This window comes from Artemia franciscana, chromosome 1 (genome assembly GCF_032884065.1).
Source record: "Artemia franciscana chromosome 1, ASM3288406v1, whole genome shotgun sequence".
Taxonomy (NCBI): Eukaryota; Metazoa; Arthropoda; class Branchiopoda; order Anostraca; family Artemiidae; genus Artemia; species Artemia franciscana.
Window position 1 is genome coordinate 69,473,594 of NC_088863.1, and position 21,529 is coordinate 69,495,122.

At 35.8% G+C, this 21,529-nt stretch overlaps 1 protein-coding gene across 1 annotated transcript in view; it reads right to left on the reverse strand.

Annotated features, from left to right (window-relative positions):
• Positions 1-342: 342 nt before the first annotated feature.
• The window catches only part of LOC136041299 (barH-like 2 homeobox protein), a 67,851-nt gene continuing 46,664 nt past the window's right edge, over positions 343-21,529 (reverse strand). Inside the window, exons 3-4 of the mRNA XM_065725950.1 lie at positions 16,296-16,536; positions 343-961 (exon numbers count right to left, since the gene is read on the reverse strand). Coding sequence (XP_065582022.1) covers positions 739-961; positions 16,296-16,536 — 464 coding nt within the window. The 3' untranslated portion in view covers positions 343-738. The remainder of the gene's footprint in view (positions 962-16,295; positions 16,537-21,529) is intronic.

Consider the following 21,529-nt stretch of genomic DNA (forward strand, 5'->3'; position numbering starts at 1 on the left):
AATGCCCTATTTAGGTACTACAAATATTTTCATAGTAAGTTGTTTGGACAAAGTAGAAAAACTGCTCAAACTTGCTGACTGGAATATACTAGCAAGTGGTAAGCAATTTTGTCCTATCTTTATTATAACACTCCCTCCTCTACCTCACCATGGGTACCGTCACGGGGCAATCTCAGTCCAAAATACTAGTCAATGACCTGTCAACAAGTAAGAGCCAAAATTTGGATTTTGCGCCAACTAAACTTTTTTCTCGATTTGTTTGCTTAAAAGGGAACCGGAATTACTATCAATTTTATTCTATTCGTTTAAAAAGAAAACCAAGACAAACTCATCAGGTTTATTTACAATAAAAAAACAGATGAAATGGAATAAAGTTGAACCACAGTACAACCTTCATACTTTTTATTATTCCTATATTTCAATAAATTTGTGTATTAGGATATTAAGCTAACTGAGCGTACCAGGGACATGCACTTAGATATAAGTATGTTTGAAAATGTTCTAATTTAGAATTAAGCTTAATATAGTAACTGTTAAAGTCATGCTTTTTGTACGTCATTTAAACGTCGTTTTTGTAAGTCACGCAAATATATTAAACTTTGAGTTCATTTGGCCACTGGGACATCTTTTGCGCTTGGCATTCGTATATTGGTGCTTTCCACCTTCCTCTCATTTTGGCACACATAAGCACTTCAGTTATTATGCTAGACTCTGAGACAAGCTTAGTTTAGTAATTGTTTAAGGTTGACAACCAGTCACAAAAGCCAGGCTCTGAAGTACAGATTGAGAGGTAACGTAAGAAGTAGCTGTAAAGCTGGCGGCTTTCCTCATTTCTAGCTGTGATAAATACCAGTTGTGGTAGAATGAATGAGCTACACTTTCGCCATGTGATATTTCGTCTTTTGAAATGGTATTTGGACTCCCTTCAAGCTTCATTTGATTCTGACGTTTCCATTTTGTTCTATAAAAGAATAAAACTGAATTTAAACGAGTTTTTTAATTGGTAGAAAGTTCTTATTCTATACAAACTGTTTGCTTGATTCTAATCAAAGGAATTAAAGCAGCAATAGGTAATGGAAGCTAACTGTATTCAACATAACGGTCATTAGAATTAAATTATATAATAATGTTTTGAAGGTTGTAAGAGGTATCTAAAGATGTCAAGAGGCATTTATGAAAAAAGACCTTTTCAGGGATAGCCAACACTTGAGAAAATTACTGTTACACAGCTTACCTTCTTTAATTCATCAAACAGTAGTGACTATAAGTAAGAAGCAACTCGGCCTAGTAATTACTAAAACTCCAAAGAATTATAAATACTCGTGCATAAAAAAAAAGATTCTCATGGTGATACTTAATATGTAAAATTCATTGTGATCAAAGATGCCCATCAAAAGTTACAGGCGTTAGAAAATTTGGCTCATTTTCGAAAAGGAAGAAGACAACATAAAAGAGCTAAAAGTCTTGATAAGAAATTGCACCATTCAAGTCGTTTCTACAGCCACAAAACCATTTAAACCATAATCCCATCTTCACCGAGTGTAATTTTGTCTTTTCACATGTTAGGTTTTGTTCCTTCAAGCTTCGTCTTATTCAGACTTTTCCATCACATCTTGCTCATTTATTGATGGACAGATTTTATTCTAATAACAAATTCAAGGGACGAGATTTGGAAAAAATATACTTGTTACACTTACTGTTTGAAAGAGAGGTTGTATTTACGACTAAGAAAAAATATTCTTCTACATTTTATTCAAAAACAAAAACATTGTATCTGTTTTTACCGCACAAGCTGATTAAAATTATGAAGACTTAATTTTTAAAGAGTTCTTTTGAAGAACTCTTCAAAACAGTATAAAGTAACATTTAAATTTACATTGTCTAGATTTTAAATCTACATAAACACATTTGTAACCCTTAAGCGACATTTGAGAATGGATGGGTAGTAGTAGTAATCGTTTTCAACCAGTGAATTTTGTCCCATTCTCTAACAGCTCTACATAATATTGATCATTGAATTTCAAGACTATGGTTAAATTTTTCAGCTGAAAGTCACTTATCAATATGTCAAATCCCAATTGCTGGAGCGGATCTAAAATTCATCTTTTCTTTAGGGAAGAATGCATTTATAAAAGGGCAAGGGGTTTACTTTAAACACAACAAATTATTTTTTTGGCTAATAATTCTAGTTTTTAGATTTCAAATGTTTCAAAAAAATTTAAAGCGTGCAAATCGAGTCTATCCTTTCATATTACTAATTAAAAACTTTCTCCACAAATGAAGTTTTTCACAGAAAAGTAAAGGGCTCCATTATCCTAAGAATGAGCAAAATTAAGTCAAATAATCTTCCAAGCGTTAAACTACCTCAAATCACTACCAATAAATAAAAGAAACTCAAAACGAACAGAAATTACTATAAATAGGTGTCTTTCTGGCACCCATAACAACAATGCCTTTTGAATTATTTAAAAGCAACATTTAGTTTTAAAGCGTAATGGACCAATTTCTTAAATGTGGGAGGTTGACATGCCTAATATCCCTAAAGACATAGTTTCTGGACTATTTTACTATACTGAACAAAATGGCTGTATCAAAATTTTGACTGGATGCGTTTGGAAAATGAATGGGCTTTGAAAAAAGCTGCTTGCCCTCCAGTCTCTTGTTATTCCTAAAAAAGGCACCAGAACTTTTAATTTTTAATTGAAATAGCATCTTTAAAAGTTTCAATGATATTTCTAGCTATTATAGAGTGATGCTGCCTATGCTTTTGCTTATATACCCTTTTGAAAACCTGAATGCGTACAGTTTTTTAAGGCACTTGGTATTAACCAAGTGACATATAGCAATCGCCAATTCTGTCGGTCTGTCTGTCTGTCGGTCTGTCTGTCGGTCCCGGTTTTGCTACTTTAGGCACTTCCAGGTAAGCTAGGACGATGAAATTTGGCAAGCGTATCAGGGACCGGACCAGATTAAATTAGAAATAGTCGTTTTCCCGATTTGACCATCTGGGGGGGAGTGGAGGGCCGGTTAATTCGGAAATAATAGAAAAAATGAAGTATTTTTAACTTATGAGCGGGTGATTGGATCTTAATGAAATTTGATGTTTGGAATGATATTGTGTCTCAGAGCTCTTATTTTAAATCCCGACCGGATCTGATGACATTGGGGGGAGTTGGACGGGGGAAACCTATAGTCCCGGTTTTGCTACATTAGGCACTTCCAGGTAAGCTAGGACGATGAAATTTGGCAAGCGTATCAGGGACCGGACCAGATTAAATTAGAAATAGTCGTTTTCCCGATTTGAACATCTGGGGGGAGTGGGGGGCCAGTTAATTCGGAAAAATAGAAAAAATGAAGTATTTTTAACTTATGAGCGGGTGATTGGATCTTAATGAAATTTGATGTTTGGAATGAAATAATCTCAGAGCTCTTATTTTAAATCCCGACCGGATCTGATGATATTGGGGGGAGTTGGAGGGGGGAAACCTAAAATCTTGGAAAACACTTAGAGTGGAGGGATCGGGATGAAACTTGATGGGAAAAATAAGCGAATCAGAACTGATTCGCTCTCTTTGGGGTAGTTGGGGGGGGGGGTGGGAGTAATTCTTAAAAATTAGAAAAAATGAGGTATTTTCAATTTACAAACGGGTGATCAGATCTCAATGAAATTTGATGTTTAGAAGGATATCGTGTCTTAAAGCTCTTATTTTAAATCCCGACCGGATCTGGTGACGGGGGCGGTGAGTTGGAAGGGAGAAACCTAAAACTTGGAAAACACTTAGAGTGGAGGGATCGGGATGAAACTTGGTGGGAAAAAAACATGAGTCCTAGATAAATGATTGACATAACCAGAACGGATCCGCTCTCTTTGTGGTAGTTGGGGGGGGGGGGTTAATTCTGAAAAACTAGAAAAAATGAGGTAATTTTAACTTACGAACGGGTGATTGGATCTCCATGAAATTTGATATTTAGAAGGATATCGTGTCTCAAAGCTCTTATTTTAAATCCTGACCGGATCTGGTGACATTGGGGGATGTTTGGGGTGGGGAAACCTAAAATGATGGAAAACGCTTAGATTGGAGGGATTGGGATGAAAATTGGTTGGAAAAATGAGCAGAAGTCTTGCATACGTGATTTACATAATTGGAACGGATACGCTCAATTGGGGGGGGGGATAGTTCTGAAAAATAAGAAAAAATGACGTATTTTTAACTTACGAAGGAGTGATCGGATCTTCATGAAACTTCATATTTAGAAGGACCTCGTAACTCAGATATTTTATTTTAAATCTCAACCGGATCAAGCGTAATTGGGGGGGGGCGGCAGTTGGGGGGACCGGAAATCTTAGAAAATACTTAAAGCGGTGAGATCAGGATGAAACTGGATGGGAAGAATAAGAACCTGTCTAAGATACGTGACTGACATAACTGGACTGGATCTGCTCTCTTTGGTGGAATGGGGGGGGGGGTGTAATTTTGAAAATAGAGGTATTTGTAACTTACGAAAGGGTGACCAGATCTTAATGAAATTTGATATTTAGAAGGATCTTGTGCTTTAAAGTTCTAATTTCAAATTCTGACCAGATCCTGTGACATTCAGGGGAGTTGGAGGGTGAAACCGGAATTCTTGGAAAACATGAAAATTAGGGTATTTTTAGCTTACGAATAGATGATCGGATCGTAATGAAATTTGATTTTTAGAGGGAATTCATGTCTCAGAGCTCTTATTTCAAATCCCGACCAGATCTTTTGACATTGGGGGGAGTTGGAGGGGGAAATCTTGGAAAAACACTTGGAGTGGAGGAATCGGGATGAAGCTTGGTGGATAGAATAAACAAATGTCCTTGATACGTGATTGACAGAATCGTACTGGATTCGCTCTCTTTGGGGGAGTTGAGGGGAGGGGTTCAGTGATTTGGCGAGTTCGGTGCTTCTGGACGTGCTAGGGCAATGAAAATTGGTAGGTGTGTCAGGGAGCTGCACAATTTGACTTGATAAAGTCGTTTTCCCAGATTCGACCATCTGGGGGGCAAAAGGGAGAGGAAAAATTAGAAAAAATTAGGTATTTATAACTTACGAGTGGGTGATCGGATCTTAATGAATTTTGATATTTAGAAGGTTTTTGTGACTCAGAGCTCTTATTTTAAATCTTGACTGGCATTACGCCTCTTATTTTTCTTTTTAAATCAATCTATTGACTCATAGAACTTTGTAAGAGCTCATACCATATGATCTCTTGGCTCTTAGCTCTTCTCGCCTCGTCACAAGTGCCATATGAGCTCTTAGCTCTTGTTCTTTTAATTGAAACTCCTAAAACTTCCCTAAAAGTTCTCATTAGCTGCATTAACTGTTGTGGTAGCATTAAAAATATACATATAGTGGCTTCTGACTAGTTCAAAATCCACCACAATTTACCATTAAAGGTCAAAATTAATGATATAAGTTGTTCGTCAGATATTGCTTTGTTATCTTTTTGTAAGTCCACATGATCATAGTCTTTTTTATTTAGTTCAACATCCGCCTAAATATTCCTTAAAAGCTTTACTTTAATACCCTTAGCTTGCACAGTAGCAATAGTTGTAGTGACACTAGTAGCATTATGCGCATAGCGCCTATGGTTTCTTCAATATCTCGTTCAGCACACGCTGAAATTTTCAGGTTAATACATGTCACTAACCGTTTCTGAAGTATTTCTAATGCCTCCGCTTGCGTGGGCATAGCGCGTTTCGATTTAGTTCCATAAAGTTTCTACATATCCCAACTTTTTCACCATAATATCCCTAGTCATAATAGCAGCAGTAGTAGTAGCTGTAGAATTAATTGTAGCAGCCAAACCTTTAGTTGCAGTAGTAGTAATAGAAGTAGCAATAATAATAGCAGTAGCAGTAGTATAAGTAGAAGCAGTAGCATCAGGATGCAAATATGTTCTTTTTGTTAGTTCAACATCCCTTGCAAAAAGCCTGTTATTTTGAACTTCACACACCAAACTGTTCCTAAGATATTGCTGTTACAACGTTTTGACAACCTATATACAGAGGGCTTGTTCTGGTTCAGTTCATCATCCCCCTCAAAATTTCTTGAAAATTTCATCTTCATACCCTTAGGCGTAGTAGCATCACAGCAGCAGCATTGATATTACAAGTAATAGAATTGAGTATAGGCAGTACTACTAGCAGCAGTAGTATTAACCTATTGTTTTTGTGTCAGTGTTTTTGTCATTCAATGGTTTGTTTCAGTAGATAAGTAGATGAACAATCAGTTCCTTCAGAATGTCCGTTCTTCATGATTTTTACCAGATTCTTAAGTTCCACTTCAGTTACGGGAGAGAGAAATATGGAATAATTGATGGGATATGGTAGAAAGTCGCGAAATCCAGATTCCACATCCAAGCAGTCATTCAAATTACTGTTTACGGTGGCCTCTTCAATCCTAGCAAAGCACTGGTTGATTTCCTCGGCTACCTTTTGCTTACCGTTCACTGTTGATCCATCCGATACATTCATTGATTCAAGCGGCCCTTGACTTTTGCTTTTGTTAAGACACTCGTTAGCTATTATCCAGGTCTTTTTTGGAGATCCTTCAGCTTCGAGAAATAGTATCTCAAAATGAATCTTCTTCACTCATCTTATCAGTCTTGTGAGATGGTTTTTATAAGATTTGAATATAGTTTCATTATTTGATGTGGGAGAATTTATGTATTCAGTTGAAAGTCGATTTTTTTCCTCAGTACTCTTATGCAAGCCTCTTGTTATCCATGACATTACGGGCACCTGGTACTTTTTACACCTTTTCTTCATAAGAGGGCAAGTTTCATTTAAAGCATTCTGAAATGTTTCAGTAAACGACCTGAATACAAATTCAACGTCATCTGACTCCAAGCATTGCGACCAGTCAGTATAAAGTAACTTGGCATGACCATTTTCACCGGAATACCGGAGAAACTCGCTCATAAGAATAAAATGATCAGATACATCCGTAAGCATTACGTCACACAACCCAACAGGGAAATTTACTAGTTGATTATCAATAATAGATGCATTTTGATTGGTAACCCGAGTTGGAATCCAGACGGATGGAACAAAGCCAGCAGCCAATGATTTAGTAAGGAAGTCTGTAGCCAGAGTACTCGAAGACACAGAAGTACTTGAGTCGTGACTTACTGAAGAAGTGTCAATATTAAAGTGTCCCATGAGAATGATTTTTCTTTTCTTGGAACTGACCATCTTAGCAAATTCTTCAAATTTATCCAAATATTTCTTGGTGCTACAACTAGGATGGCGGTAGAACATGCATAAAAGAACCTTCTCAGATGCTATGGTTACTTCGATAACCAGAAATTCGAACATCATTTCCTCATACAGAGAGTCAAAATCTTTGATTTCTTCAAAATGCAAAGAAGTATGGATGTAAGAAGCAAGTCATCCTTTCTGATTATTCAATTTATTTTTCTGAAGTATTTGGTATCCTTGAATATTTGCCGCACTCAGGGTATTTGCATTCAAAAAAGTCTCACAAAGCCCCATGACTCCTATCCCATTACCAGGGAGGAACGTAGATAAAAAATCTAGGCTAGAAAGCACCCCACAACAATTCCAACTCGCAAGTCTAAAAAGGCCATTATTAACAGGAATAATTTCTTCAGGTAAAAGATACCTATTCTGGGGTAAATTATCAACAAGAGGGCCATGGGCTGGATAATCACCTATATTTATTGAATTTAATTTTTTACTCAACTCAGTAGAGTATCTCTCAAACCGTTTCAGTCTATCAGACAGATTAAAAAATTAATTAAAAAAATTATTTGCTTTTAAATTACTTGCCAAATAGTATCCAAAAGCATGAGACATAGTGAAAAGCGCGCAACATACCGGATCCTCTGGTGATGGACATAAATTCCAAAAGATCAAAGGCTCAATACCATTAACATCTAAAGCATTATTTTCTAATTCATCCAACCGATCCTTCTGGTGGAACGGCAATAACTAGTTATCAAGAAATAAGAACAATATAAACTGTACTGATTCTATTTGAAAAAAAATAATAAAAAAAAATAATAATACATAAAAAATTACAAATAAAAAATAAAAAAACACAATCTAAGCGACATCTTTCAACGACCATAGGTGGTGGGGAAAAGCATCACTCGAAAGGCGCATATAAACTCGACCTTGATCAGACCACACTTGTTTATTACCGTATTTTTCACATGCTAGGTTCAGAATGTCCCATCTCTGCTTTGTTAAGTTTTCAAACAGTTCGTGGTAACGAACTGTAGTAAGGAGCGACCCGGCTCAATAGTAACCAAAACTCTAAAAAAAAGAATTTTGATACCAATAGCTAGATCAAAAGAATCGCATTTTAATGCTGATTTTAAATATATAAGTTTCATCAAGTTTAGTCTTACCCATCAAAAGTTACGAGCCTGAGAAAATTTGCGCTATTTTAGAAAATAGGAGGAAACACCCCATAGAATCTTAACGAAAATCACACCATCAGCTTCAGCGTATCAGAGAACCCTACTTTAGAAGTTCAAGCTCCTATCTACAAAAATGTGGAATATTGTATTTTTTGCCAGAAGGCAGATCACGGATGTGTGTTTATTTGTTTTTTTTTTGTTTTTTTGTTGTTTTTTCTTTTCCCCAGGGGTGATCGTATCGACCCAGCTGTCCTAGAATGCTGCGAGAGGGCTCATTCTAATGGAAATAGAAAGTTCTAGTGCCATTTTTAAGTGACCAAAAAAAATTGGAGGGCGCCTAGGCCCCTCCCACGCTAATTTTTTTCCCAAAGTCAAAGGATCAAAATTCTGAGATATAGCCATTTTATTCAACGTAGTCAAAAAACCTTATAACTATGTCTTTGGGGACGACTTACTCCCCCAGAGTCCCCGTTGGAGGGGCTACAAGTTACAAACTTTGACCTGTGCTTACATATAGCAATGGTTATTGGGAAGAGTACAGGCGTTTTCAGGAGGATTTTTTGGTCGGGGGAGGGGTTGAGAAGAGGGGGATATGCTGGGGGAACTTTCCATCGAGGAATTTGTCATAGGGGAAGAAATTTCCATGAAGGGCGCGCAGGATTTACTAGCATTACTTAAAAAAAACAATGAAAAAAGCAATAGGAAAAAACTTTTTCAGCTTTAAGTAAGGAGCAGCATTAAAACTTAAAACGAACAGAAATTATTACCCATATAAGGGGCTCACCTCCTCCTAATACCTCGCTCTTTACACTAAAGTATTTTTTCGTAATTTCAACTATTTACTCTACGGCTTTTGTGATTCAAGGGTCATTCTTAATGAATTGGGACAAATTTTAAGCTTTAGTGTAAAGAGCAAGGTACTGACGAGGGGGCAAACCCCCTCATATATGTAATAAAAACATGAGAATACAAAAGTTCTTTACGTAAGCTAATTTATAAGTTACGTATATCTTTTACTAATAAAAAGATTCGTAAAAAATTAAAAGTTCTAGTTGCCTTTTCAATTAACCGAAAATCTGAGGGCAACTAAGCTTCCTCCCCCGCTCTTTTTTTCTCAAAATCATTCGATCAAAATTATGAGAAAGCCATTTAGCCAAAAAAAAATATGCAAATTTCGTTTTAATAATTTATGTGCGGAGAGCCAAAATCAAACATGCATTGATTCAAAAACGCTCAGAAATTAAATAAAAAAAACAAGTTTTTTTTAACTGAAAGTAAGGAACGACATTAAAACTTAAAACGAACAGAAATTACTTCGTATACGAAAGGGGCTGCTTCCTCATCAACGCCCCGCTCTTTACGCTAAAGTTTTTTACTGTTTTAAAAAGAAGAGTTGAGAGAAATAATCAAACTTTAGCGTAAAGAGCGGGGCGTTGATGAGGAAGCAGCCCCTTTCGTATACGAAGTAATTTCTGTTCGTTTTAAGTTTTAATGTCGCTCCTTATTTTCAGTTAAAAAAACTTGTTTTTTTTTATTTAACCTGATACAAATACACCACTGCACACCAGCTTCGACTTAAGCTTAAAAATTTTCCACCTGAATTTGAATGGCAATTTGTTTCCACCTGAATTTGACTAGGACCGGAGCTACGGCATCTTGACGAGTTGTAGAACTATTTAGTTTAAATCTTCTCACTTTCACAATATCACCATCACATACTCCAGCTATTTCCATTTTATTGCGAATCACACCTCCGATTACAGACTTTAAGTCACTACTTGGAGGCTGTTTGATACCGTTGAAAAGAAGACTGTCTAGCCTTAAGTCCTGATCATACATATCTAGTTTCTGCTCTGCATTCTTAACTCTCTCCTCAAGAAATATTATTTGATTTCTTAGAAATTTTAGCTCGTTACTGAGGGCTAGGAATTTTGGTTCAAACTCAACAATCAATGCTGAATAAACCTCAGAGACGATTGTTGAACTCTGAGCTTTTATGATATTCAAAGTGTCACTGGATAGAGACTGCCTACCAGCAGAAGTAGCCACTAGTTTTTCATCCAGCTTCTCGTCTATTATTTTAGCAAGATTTTCCATCACACTTTGGATTTCCTGTTCTGTTGCGGAAATGCAAGCAATAATAGCCGACGATCCCGCTTTAGTTTGTTGCCCAGAAATTGGAATTTGAATTCTTAGCTTCTCTTTGCAAAGTTCTATATAAATATTCGATTGATGAATAAAATCCTCAAATACTCCCTTCACACTCTTCCTAGTAGATTTCATAGCTGCACCCTTATTGCCTCAAACTGCGTGAGCTGTGACTCGAGAACAAACTGGTTGTCAGGTGACCCCTAGCAAAAAACCAGATACTTAAAGACTTTTGACTTTGAGTTCGCAGTCATTGGATCTAAAACCTCAATAATAAAAACAATACTCAATAATACGAACACGTATTGAAAAAGTACATTCACATAGCGTCTTTTGATTTTGTTCAAATTTCTCCTTAATACTGAAAATAGAGTAGTAAGGTAGTAGTAGTGGTGATAGTTGTATTGATAGCATGCAGATATTGGCTTTTTGATCATCTCCCTTGTCATTTCCTCGATTTTTCAAATTAATATACTCAGTTATTCCTGTGTTGTACCCTTTGGACAATCCGCATAAACACAACGTGCTTTGGTTTAGTTCAAAACTCCCCTCAAAATTCTCTGGAAGGGTCACCTGAATATCCTTCGTCTTCTTGGAAAGTAAAGTTCAAACATGCATACCTACAAAATAGCTCTCTGAGACGCACCTCTATTCACTTTCGACGCTTAAAAAAGGGCGCTAATAGTTCCAGTTTTCAATCAAATGAGATCCATTTGATCCAAAGTTTATGCAACTATCTGTTCCATAATAAAAACCTTATATGTCTTGGCCATAACTTACAACCTTTTTCCATGGGCTATGGGGCATTATGTCCACCCTAAAGACATAGTTATATGATTACTTGGACTATTGGTAACAAAATGGATTCTCACAATTTCAATTGAATGATTTTTGGGAAAAAAGGATGTCAGGGAGGGGGACTAGTTGCTCTCCATCATGTTTGACTTTTAATAGGGAAATAGAGCTATATTTTTAAAATCATATGAGCCACTTCTAAATTTCACCCGTGTACTCCTTCCATAAAAAGCTTATAAACCCTTGGGGTATAACTTACAACCCCTACCCCCAGACTTCGGGGGATTCTGTCCAACCCGAAGGCCTTATTTTGGACTGTTTAACTTACATTTTGGGAAAATTTCAGTTGTAGGGGGGGGGGTGGTTATACACCCTTGAATCACTCCGAATCTTAAAAGAGTAGTAGAAATTCTGATTACCAGTCCGATTAGCACCCTCCAAAGTTTATACTATCATCATTTCTGTGTAAACCTTATATGCCCCCAGGGCATAGCTTATAATGACCTTTCAACTATGTTGAACAAAATGGCTAATCAAATTTTTGATTAGATGTGTTTGGGGAAATGGTGGGCATGGGAAGGGTGTTATTTGCCCCCAAATCACTTTCGACTATTTAAAGAGGAATGGCCCTTCCAATTTCCAAGCAAATAAACTCTTTCTAAAGTTAATACAACAACTCCTTCGATACGAAGCACCTGGCCTATAAAAAAAGAAAAGAAAAAGAATGTGTACATATTGATTACATGATTCCATATACTCAATGTCTACATTGCAAACACAGCAAAAATTTCATGATTGATCCATCTCATGGAAGATTTGAAGCATTAGTTTCTAAAATCAAACAGTTCGTGGTAACGAACTGAGGAGCGACCCGGCTCCATAGCAACCAAAACTGTAAAAAATGCTGATTTTAAATATATAAGTTTAATCAAGTTTAGTCTTACCCATCAAAAGTTACGAACCTGAAAATATTTGCCTTATTTTAAAAAATAGGGGAACACAACCCCTAAAAGTCATAGAAACTTAACAAAAATCACACCATCAGATTCAGCGTATCAAATGTGGAATTTCGTATTTTTTGCCAGAAGACAAATCACGGGTGCGTGTTTATTTGTTTGTTTGTTTTTTTCCCAGGGGTCATCGTATCGACCAAGTGGTCCTAGAATGTTTCGAGAGGGCTCATTCTAACAGAAATGAAAAGTTCTAGTGCCCTTTTTAAGTGACCAAAAAAATTGGAGGGTACCTAGACCCCTCCCACGCTCATTTTTTTCCAAAATCAACGGATCAAAATTTTGAGATAGCCGTTCTGTTCCGCATAGTCAAAAACCATAATAACTATGTCCTTGGGAATGACTTACTCCCCCACAGTCCCTGGGGGAGGGGCTGCAAGTTACAAACTACGGCCAGTGTTTACATATAATAATGGTTATTGGGAAATGTACAGCGTTTTCAGGGGATTTTTTTTTGGTTTTGGGCGTGGGGTTGACGGGAGGGAGCTATGTGGGAGGATCTTTCCTTGGAGAAATATGTCATGGGGGAACAGAAATTCAATGAAAAGGGCGCTGGGTTTTCTAAAATTACTGCAAAAAAAAATGAAAAAATAAACGTGGAAAAGTTTTTTCAATTGGAAGTAAGGAGTAGCATTAAAACGAACAAAGATTATTACGCATATGTGGGTTCTGAAAATACTTTAGCATAAAGAGCGAGGTATTTAGGAGGAGATAAATACCTCACTCTTTATGCTATTGTATTTTTAGTAATTTCAACTATTTATTCTACGGCCTTTCGGATTCAGGGGTCATTCTTAAAGAATTGGGACATAACTTACGGTTTAGTGTAAAGAGCGAGGTATTAACGAGGGTACAAACCCCCTCATATGCATAATAAAAGTTTAAGAATATAAAAGTTTGTTACGTAAGCTAACTCTTAAGTTACGTATATTTTTTACTAATAAAAACATTCGTTTAAAATTAAAATTTATAGTTGCCTTTTTATGTAACCGAAAAATTGCAGCGCAACTAGGCTTTCCCCACCTATTATTTTTCAAAATCGTCTGATCAAAACTAAGAGAAAGCCATTTAGCCAAAAAGGGAATTAATATGCAAATTTCATTTTAATAATTTATGTGTGGAGAGCCAAAATTAAACATGTATTAATTCAAACACGTTCAGAAATTACATAAAAAAACTAGTTTTTTTTAACTGAAAGTAAGGACCGACAATACAACTTAAAACGAACAGAAATTACTCAATATATGAAATGGGTTGTCCCCTCCGCAATCCCTCACTCTTTACGCTAAAGTTTGACTCTTTGCCACAATTCTGATTTTTAAAATAATTAAAAACTTTAGTGTAAAGAGCGAGGGATTGCGGAGGGGAAAACCCATTTCATATACGGAGTAATTTCTGTTCGTTTTAAGTTTTAATGTCGGTCCTTACTTTCAGTTAAAAAAAACTAGTTTTTTTTTTATGTAATAAAAATGAAGGAAGTTTTTTTTCTATCTGTATGACAAAGGAGGCAAAAATAAACAGGCAGAGTATCAACGAGCAATGTTTGGGAACAAGGTAGCGTCGATAAGGCTTTTTCAACCACTTTCTTGACATTTCACATTTCTGCTTCAAATGTACATATGTGATATTAAATCCCAAAATTTTACTAAAAAAATCTTCAAATTGTTCGTAAACTTCACTTTCATTTGATCAAAACGCGTGACTATGTTTTCGCTTGTATGTACATCTTTTGGAAACGTCTAGAAAATCAAATGAACGACTTTGGTCAAATTCCTGAGGCATTAAGGAGTGACATGTTATTTCCTGTATTTTCATTTCCGGAGTTTGTCCCTTTGCTCCATTGTTCCTGTGTTGCTTTGTTCTTATTTGCCTCTCTTTTTGCCTCACCTTGTTTTTGTGTTTGACATATTTTCTTCTTAGTTTTATTAGGCTTTGTCAATGACAAAAATGTCGCACAAACATTTAGGCCCTATTCTCTAGAACCTACGGATCACTGATCAGTTCCTGGAGTGGGGATGTTATTTCTGTTTTTTATTCAATAAAGTCAAGTCATGTCACCAACAACAAGAAATAAGTGTCCTGTTTCGCGGCTAAGTCGTTAAAAACCGTGTAACATCTACGAGTTGTCGCTTAAAATTGTTTTCTAGTTCAATTACACACACAGGAATGCGATGATGTTCAACTGGAATATATTTCAACAATTTATTGTTAGAAAATTCATCCCCCAAAACCTATATGACGAGGGTTGGGCGTTAGAACTTCCAGAGAAAGGATTTTCGCGACAACCTCAACATATCCAGAGAAAGGTTCAGGTCGGAAAGCGATACGGTATTCCACTAATTAAAGCCACGTAAATGTGGACGACACAGGGTGTTTAAAGTGGCATATCCACAGTCCATTCTGACGTTTTAGCTGGATAGAAAAATAGGTAGGTAAAGGGCTCCACAAAATGGTTGATATTTTTTAAATTGAATACATTTTTGCCACGCTGTTTTACAACCATTAGTTTTCACAGAAAACAATGGTTAAAATCAATTGTAAGAACTATGGATACCTCATTACATGCAGGTGGGTTGAACCGTCTGTGACCTACACCATCCGGTGCATTAAAATGGGTGGCACGTTTGGAGGTTGCTTTCCCAGTGAAGTAGCACGTTGATTTATGTCATGCTCTAGTTCCCCCATTCTCTTATAACCTTTGAAATATTTGTTTTTGTCTCGCAACATTTCTTCAAAGAAATCGACTAAGGTACGAGAGATCCCTTAATTTTTTCTTTCACGCAACCTCCTGGTTCAAACAGCAATAATACCACAGGATGGTCTTATCCGTGCCAAGTTAAAATGATCTTAACTAGTTAAAACTCGATATTTCACTCACTCCAAAATGGGTAGAAATCACTGCAGCCGCAAAGAAACATGAGGAATGGAGAAGCTTTGTCGACGCCTTATGAGCCAATGATGGCTCAGGACAATCTATGGTCCAAGGTCTGAGGTAAGTAGAAATCGCAGTCAATGATAAATTGTACGTAATATAAAGATATATTTCCAAGCGTATATTTGCTGAGTTCGTGCAATTCAGGCTTGAATACTGTTTCCTACTGTACTGCGTTTCACTGCAAATAAGGGTTGGCTGTAATTTATGCAATGTATTTCTAAGCCTTAAAGCAGTGCAACAAAACCAAACAGAACTTGAATAAAGAAGAGCAACATTTTCTGTCTAACAAAAGGGAAAAACGATTATCAGTTCTTTAAAGATCATTAGTTCGTTGGACAACTAGCTATTTGTCCGATAGTTTCAGTAAACTTTGTATACATTACTCACAATATCAGTAAAACGAAAGTTAGCTCAGCCATATACTAAATCATGGATTATTTAATATAGACAGCCCATATTCAATTATTACCGTTGATATTTTCAATATAGCGTAAAAAATCACGATTTAATGTGAAAATATTACTTAATGGTTTCATTAAGTCCAGAATATGATCGACAACTAAAACATTAACAGAATTAGCAGCTAAACAAAGATATCTCAAGCATGAATTAAACAAAAGTTACTTGACGAGGGGAATATTTTCTTCACAGCTGAGTAAACATCGGGAAAAATGAGATCTAATTTAAGATTAAATACAGAAACAAATTTCATGGTATAAAAATATTTGTAATAATTCAAAGTATATAAAACCATACAAAGGTTGTGGTTGAACACTTGAAATGAAATGACAAACAATAAAAACATATTTAAAAATTTGAACATGTCAAACCTTGATGAAGCCTTTTCCATAAAGATTTTCAATCCATATTTTTAGATCTAAGTATGGTCATTCTCATGTAATATTTTATGCTAGGCGTATTATATAAAATTTTGTATACTTTGTTCAAACTTGGCTCAAGGAGAGCTCAAGTATAATAGTTCAAGGACTAACCTTCTATTTTGATACCATGTCTTCACCTGTGTCTCCGAAAGATTTAAAACGTCTGCAACATCGCTTCTATCGGCGACAGATAGGTACTTTTGTTCTCTGAAGCGCCTTTCCAGAAAAGTAAGTTGAGAATGTGTGAAAGCTGTCCTTCGCCGTCTAGGCTTTCGATTTGTATCATAAGCCAATTTGTTACTTTTTTGTAATGGAGACCAGCGATGAACCAATTTCTCGTCATTCGGACTCTCTGTAGGAATTTATTCGATCAAATTATTTTTCTTCAAAAACTCTAGTTTTCATTTGTTATAAGAGCTTTGTGATAGCGTAGATAGCTTTTGGTCAAATTTATAAAAGTGGAGAAACTTTAGTTTCCACCAAAAGTGATGAAAACTATTATCCAGGCCCATACTAGTGACAATTGCACTGCCAAAAAGCTGAAAAACACATTTTAAAAGAAAGCAAAAAAAAAACACATTTTATGAACTAGAGAAAAATCTACTTTACCCATCCCCTAAACAAGAAATTTAAGGTGCGTTTACCCTCCTCCAGAACAAAAATTTCTGGAGGTTTCACATTCCCCTTAATAATAAGAAAAAAAAAGAATATACTTGGCAAACTACGAAAAAAACTACCACCTAAACTATATCTGTAACTTCATGTTTCATTCTTCAGTAAGTAGTTCTGGATTTATAAAGGGAAAAGGAGTAAAGTACATTTTAATTAGTATTTTTCGCTTATTTTGATTTAATATTTTTAGTTCTACAAAGCTCCAGGATATAAGAAACCGTTTGATCTGCTTGGTAAAAAGAAAAACAATTCTTTGTCGTATGTGGACATTTTCTGCAACCTGGAATAAAATAGCTTATATCCTACTTTGACTAATAATGGATAAAAATACAGTCGAAAATATTGGGATTTTTTCTATCTATCTTGTGTGTGTCTTTTTGTGATGTTATGGACTACCAAAAATCAAATGAATTTATGGATTATCAACTCAAAACGGTTATAAACTTTAAGCAAGTGGTTGTCCAAAATGATAGCAATATAAAACTGGAAAACCCCTAGGAAAAATATATAAAGTACCAACCTTCAATCATCTTGATTAAGTTCTTGTTTCTTGCTTTTTTATGACAATCTATGGGAATGCAATCAAATAGTTCAAAAAACTTTCACTACATCAATGTCACTGAGGACAATTGCCTAATCAATAGAAGCCCGATAGGCCTCAGCTTGATTTGACTTGAGTAGTGATGCCTGCATGATTTCTGGCAGATAGATAGAGGGTAGACCTGAACTTGCTATCCCCTCAAGACATTATTACGCAAACCTGGATCTTGCGTAATACTACAGCGGGCCTCTAACGGTATAGTCCACCTGTACGTTGCGTCATAGGGAATGTTTTTCTAAAGGAATCATGTATGTTTTACTTAAAAACCTACAAGAGCCAGGAAAAAACCTTCACTGGCCTACCAAATCAGGATTTATTTAGTTTTTATGTAATAGTTGTTGTCTACTTTTTGTTGTTACGTAATAGGACTGTAATAGTTGTTACTTTGAGTCTGTCAGTCAAGCAGAAAGTCCTGATTGTAAAAAATGATCCTGGTTCAATATTTACAGGTGAGGGTGATACAATCGTGTGTGACTTGTTTTGGTTCCAGGTAGTGTCCGGCAAAAATGGTTTTAAGGGTCAGTGACACATAAGTTGTTTGATTTCTTCAGTATTGAAAAAGAATTCAGTGTGTCAACATCAGGGCTATTATTCGTTAGTAATGGATGTTTTTACTCAATTGGATACTGAAGGCACTAGTAATGGAGAAATGAAACCGAGAGTGCCTAAAGTTGCAGTAGAAATTAAAAGGAGTTGCCCGCTAACCCTAGACAGGGACGAGATTTTTGCGCGATATGTAATATCACTTAGCAAATTCAAGTTGGAAGAACAGTCGTGCTTTGAAGCAAAGGTGAACATAATGCATACATACAAAGACTACGAGACGGAGTAAATACATTAGTGAATTATATTGTAGACAATGATATAAATAGATCAATAAAAAAGAGTAAGTTTGTGAATAGCAAGCAAGAATCATTGTTAGTCTATAATCGATAATGAGAGTGTCCCGGTTAAAAATGACTGGACTGAAGAACCAAAAAATAATACGGAATCTAGTGACTTTGGAAAAATGTTTGATTCTAGATGATGATTTTCTAGGGTTATCGCTTGAAAGGAAAATTTTTACTCAAAGAATGGTAAACAACATAATCAGAAATAAGTCTCCGTCATTGAACTATTGCATGGAACTTTTACATCGTGGTCCAGATGCATTTACTCAATTTATTTATAAATGAATTAAAACAAATAAAAATTGATATTGTGGTACTACTTTTAACCACTACATAGACAGTAATTTTAAAAAATAACAAGAAATAAGTCGGAAAACCCTGACTAAACAAGTTTTGTGACGTCACTCGATTACTGCTCCTCCTAAATTACATTCGTTTTATCGATCATGAGTCAGTTTCTTTTAAGCGAACCAGTAAACATTGAAAATGCTTTACAAATGTCTATTAGGTTTGTACACATTGAACAGCGGGTCATCCTGTTAGAATTGTACTATTGTTGATGACTATAATAAACAGTGTATATATTGAAATCCCAGTGGATTGATGTTCTTCCTTGGGAATATGGGGCCCAGGGTTCGATCCCCGCCGCAGCAAGGTTGGGCGACAAGCCTGCTACTTGTCCCTGTAAAAAAAACTCAGCAACTGAAACGTCAATTCGACGCCCTATGCGCCAGCAATGGCTCTGGAGGATCTTTATCCTTTTATCTTTTTTATATTGTAATCCATGAAAATCGCATAAAAGATATGCGGTGCAAATTAAAGACTGTAATTCCTATCTTGAAAATTCTTGTGACTCACACACTAGAGGTTTCATATGCTCCCATTGTCACTATGATAAATACAATCAATGGGAGAATACTTACCCTGGTATGATTGCAAAGAACCCTATGGGTGATTTCAATTTTTTACTATGAGACTGGTATCGTTGTGTTTATGAATTGTTTTAGTAGGAAGACTTTGGTCTACGCTTCAATTGCTGGAATAATAAGAGAATCCGGTTTTTACGACATCGCTGTGAATATACCGGCTACTATGATAATATACCTACTGGCTCTTCTTTGGTTGTTATTTCAACATATTTTTCATGTAAGAATTTTGTGCGCGACGCTGCATCAAATAAGCAAATTGATAGATGTGAATTTTATAATACGAATCAAAATAGTATTATTGACTTTACAAAGAAATAAAATATACATAAAGTAACATTGTAGTGTACAGAATGTGACCCTGATTTTGCATGCCAAGATGAATACAACTTGAATCCTTACGAGCTGCCACTACTTATCATTAAGGATGGTTACACATACGTGGAAGAAAAAATCTAAAGGACACATATCTTTTACATAGAAGTTTTATTAATAAGCGAATTCAAAAACATTTTAAAGTGTTTCACTCTTAGGGCCCTTAAATTTGCATTATACAGGTAGGAAGAGTATTTTCAACTAGAAAGTCATTCAATCGAGGATTGTTATACTGAGCAAATAACTGTAAGTATATCCTTTACATCGAAGAATAAAATGTAACAATGCTTAAAAACCATAGATTTTGGTTGATAAATCTTGCCACCGCTTCCGAATGATAGATTTTCCACTTTGCTGAAGAAAATTTTTAATGTGAGATGTGTAAAAAGCATACGGTAGGCCAAGAGGACCCAAAAATTCAATGGTCTTCACTGTTTTAAAGATGCGTAGTCGCTATCCCATCTCTACTGTTGATGGGCTACTATTATCGACTATTTAACAACCCACGATTTAATTTCTGTTGTCAATAGTGCCAGAAAGGAGATTCTGAGATTGGAGCCTTGGCTACGCTAGGTTAACATGAAGAAGTCTTTGCATTAGCCGACGACAGCACCCTGGGGACTGCAGTACCTGATAAATCATCCCATATCCTCAAAATACAATTGATGCCAGAAAACATATATCATTGTTTAAATGCAAAATTATTAGCTTTGAAAGTAAAAATTGTTTCTTCTTGTATTCTCCCGCATAGGCAAAAGCAGCCCTACAGTGACAGATATTCAAACATCTGAGGGATCCGTATCCAGTCCAGCAGACTGGTTTGTTCGATTCCTTGGGGTGCTTCTGGATGAAAACTTATCTTTCAAGTGGCATATTGAGTCGATGAGATTAAAGGCTTTTCGATGCCTTGGAATTATTTGGAAGCTGAAGCGAGTTTTTCTTTTCTTTATCATTCCTCCAATATAATTCTCTCTTATACACCCTTATTTTTTTGCGGCTCATCAGTTTGGATGTCTGCATTTCCGTATTTACTTACACCTTTACATAATCTCTAACTGAAATCACCAAATGTCCTGAAGTCTACCACCCATATTTCTGTTGAACTTCTGAAGATTACAGATATTATTGAATTACACCTCTCTTTCATTGCATTTCAATATTTCTGTGGAGACCTTACATCAAGTTTGTCTGTGCTATTTGAACATATTAGAATTGTCAGTCCTTATGAAACTATGAGCCAGGATGATATGCTCGTGCCATCCACCTCTGCAGTGCACTCGGACTTTTGTCTGATTGTTGCTGTCGGGCGTGCCTGGAACTTCATTCCTGTTGGGGTTCGACGATCCTTTACCATAGGCTTCTTCTAGAAACAGTTCAAGAAATTTTTGATAACAAAACTTATTTAAATCATAATATTGATCAGTTATTTATATTGTTTAATTATGGAGATTTAATTAAATTAATCAATTATTTAGATTGATTTAAGTTATTTAAAAATGGGCGGTGTGAGCGTTGGTTCCTCGATGTATATTTTTTTTTATTTTTTTAATATTTTTTTTTAAGTAGGGGTTGTGGAGACCAGTGTAGTCGGGTGAGGGTTGGTTAGTAGAATATAAATATACTTTTAAGTGTGAACTGTATTTAATAGTTATTTATATTTGGTTTTTTGTTTTTTCCCAAATAACGGACCTTCGAGCCCTTCGGTTTATTTTTGTTTATAAATGGAAGTATATTGATCACAAAAAAACGAACTTGATTAACAATTATGAGTGTATTGTTCAAACTTTGAATATGCTCAAGGAAATCCGGGGGTATGCAATAAGATTTGTATTTGGACATGCAGGGATCCAAATTGAATACAGGATTTTTTGATTTGTGTCC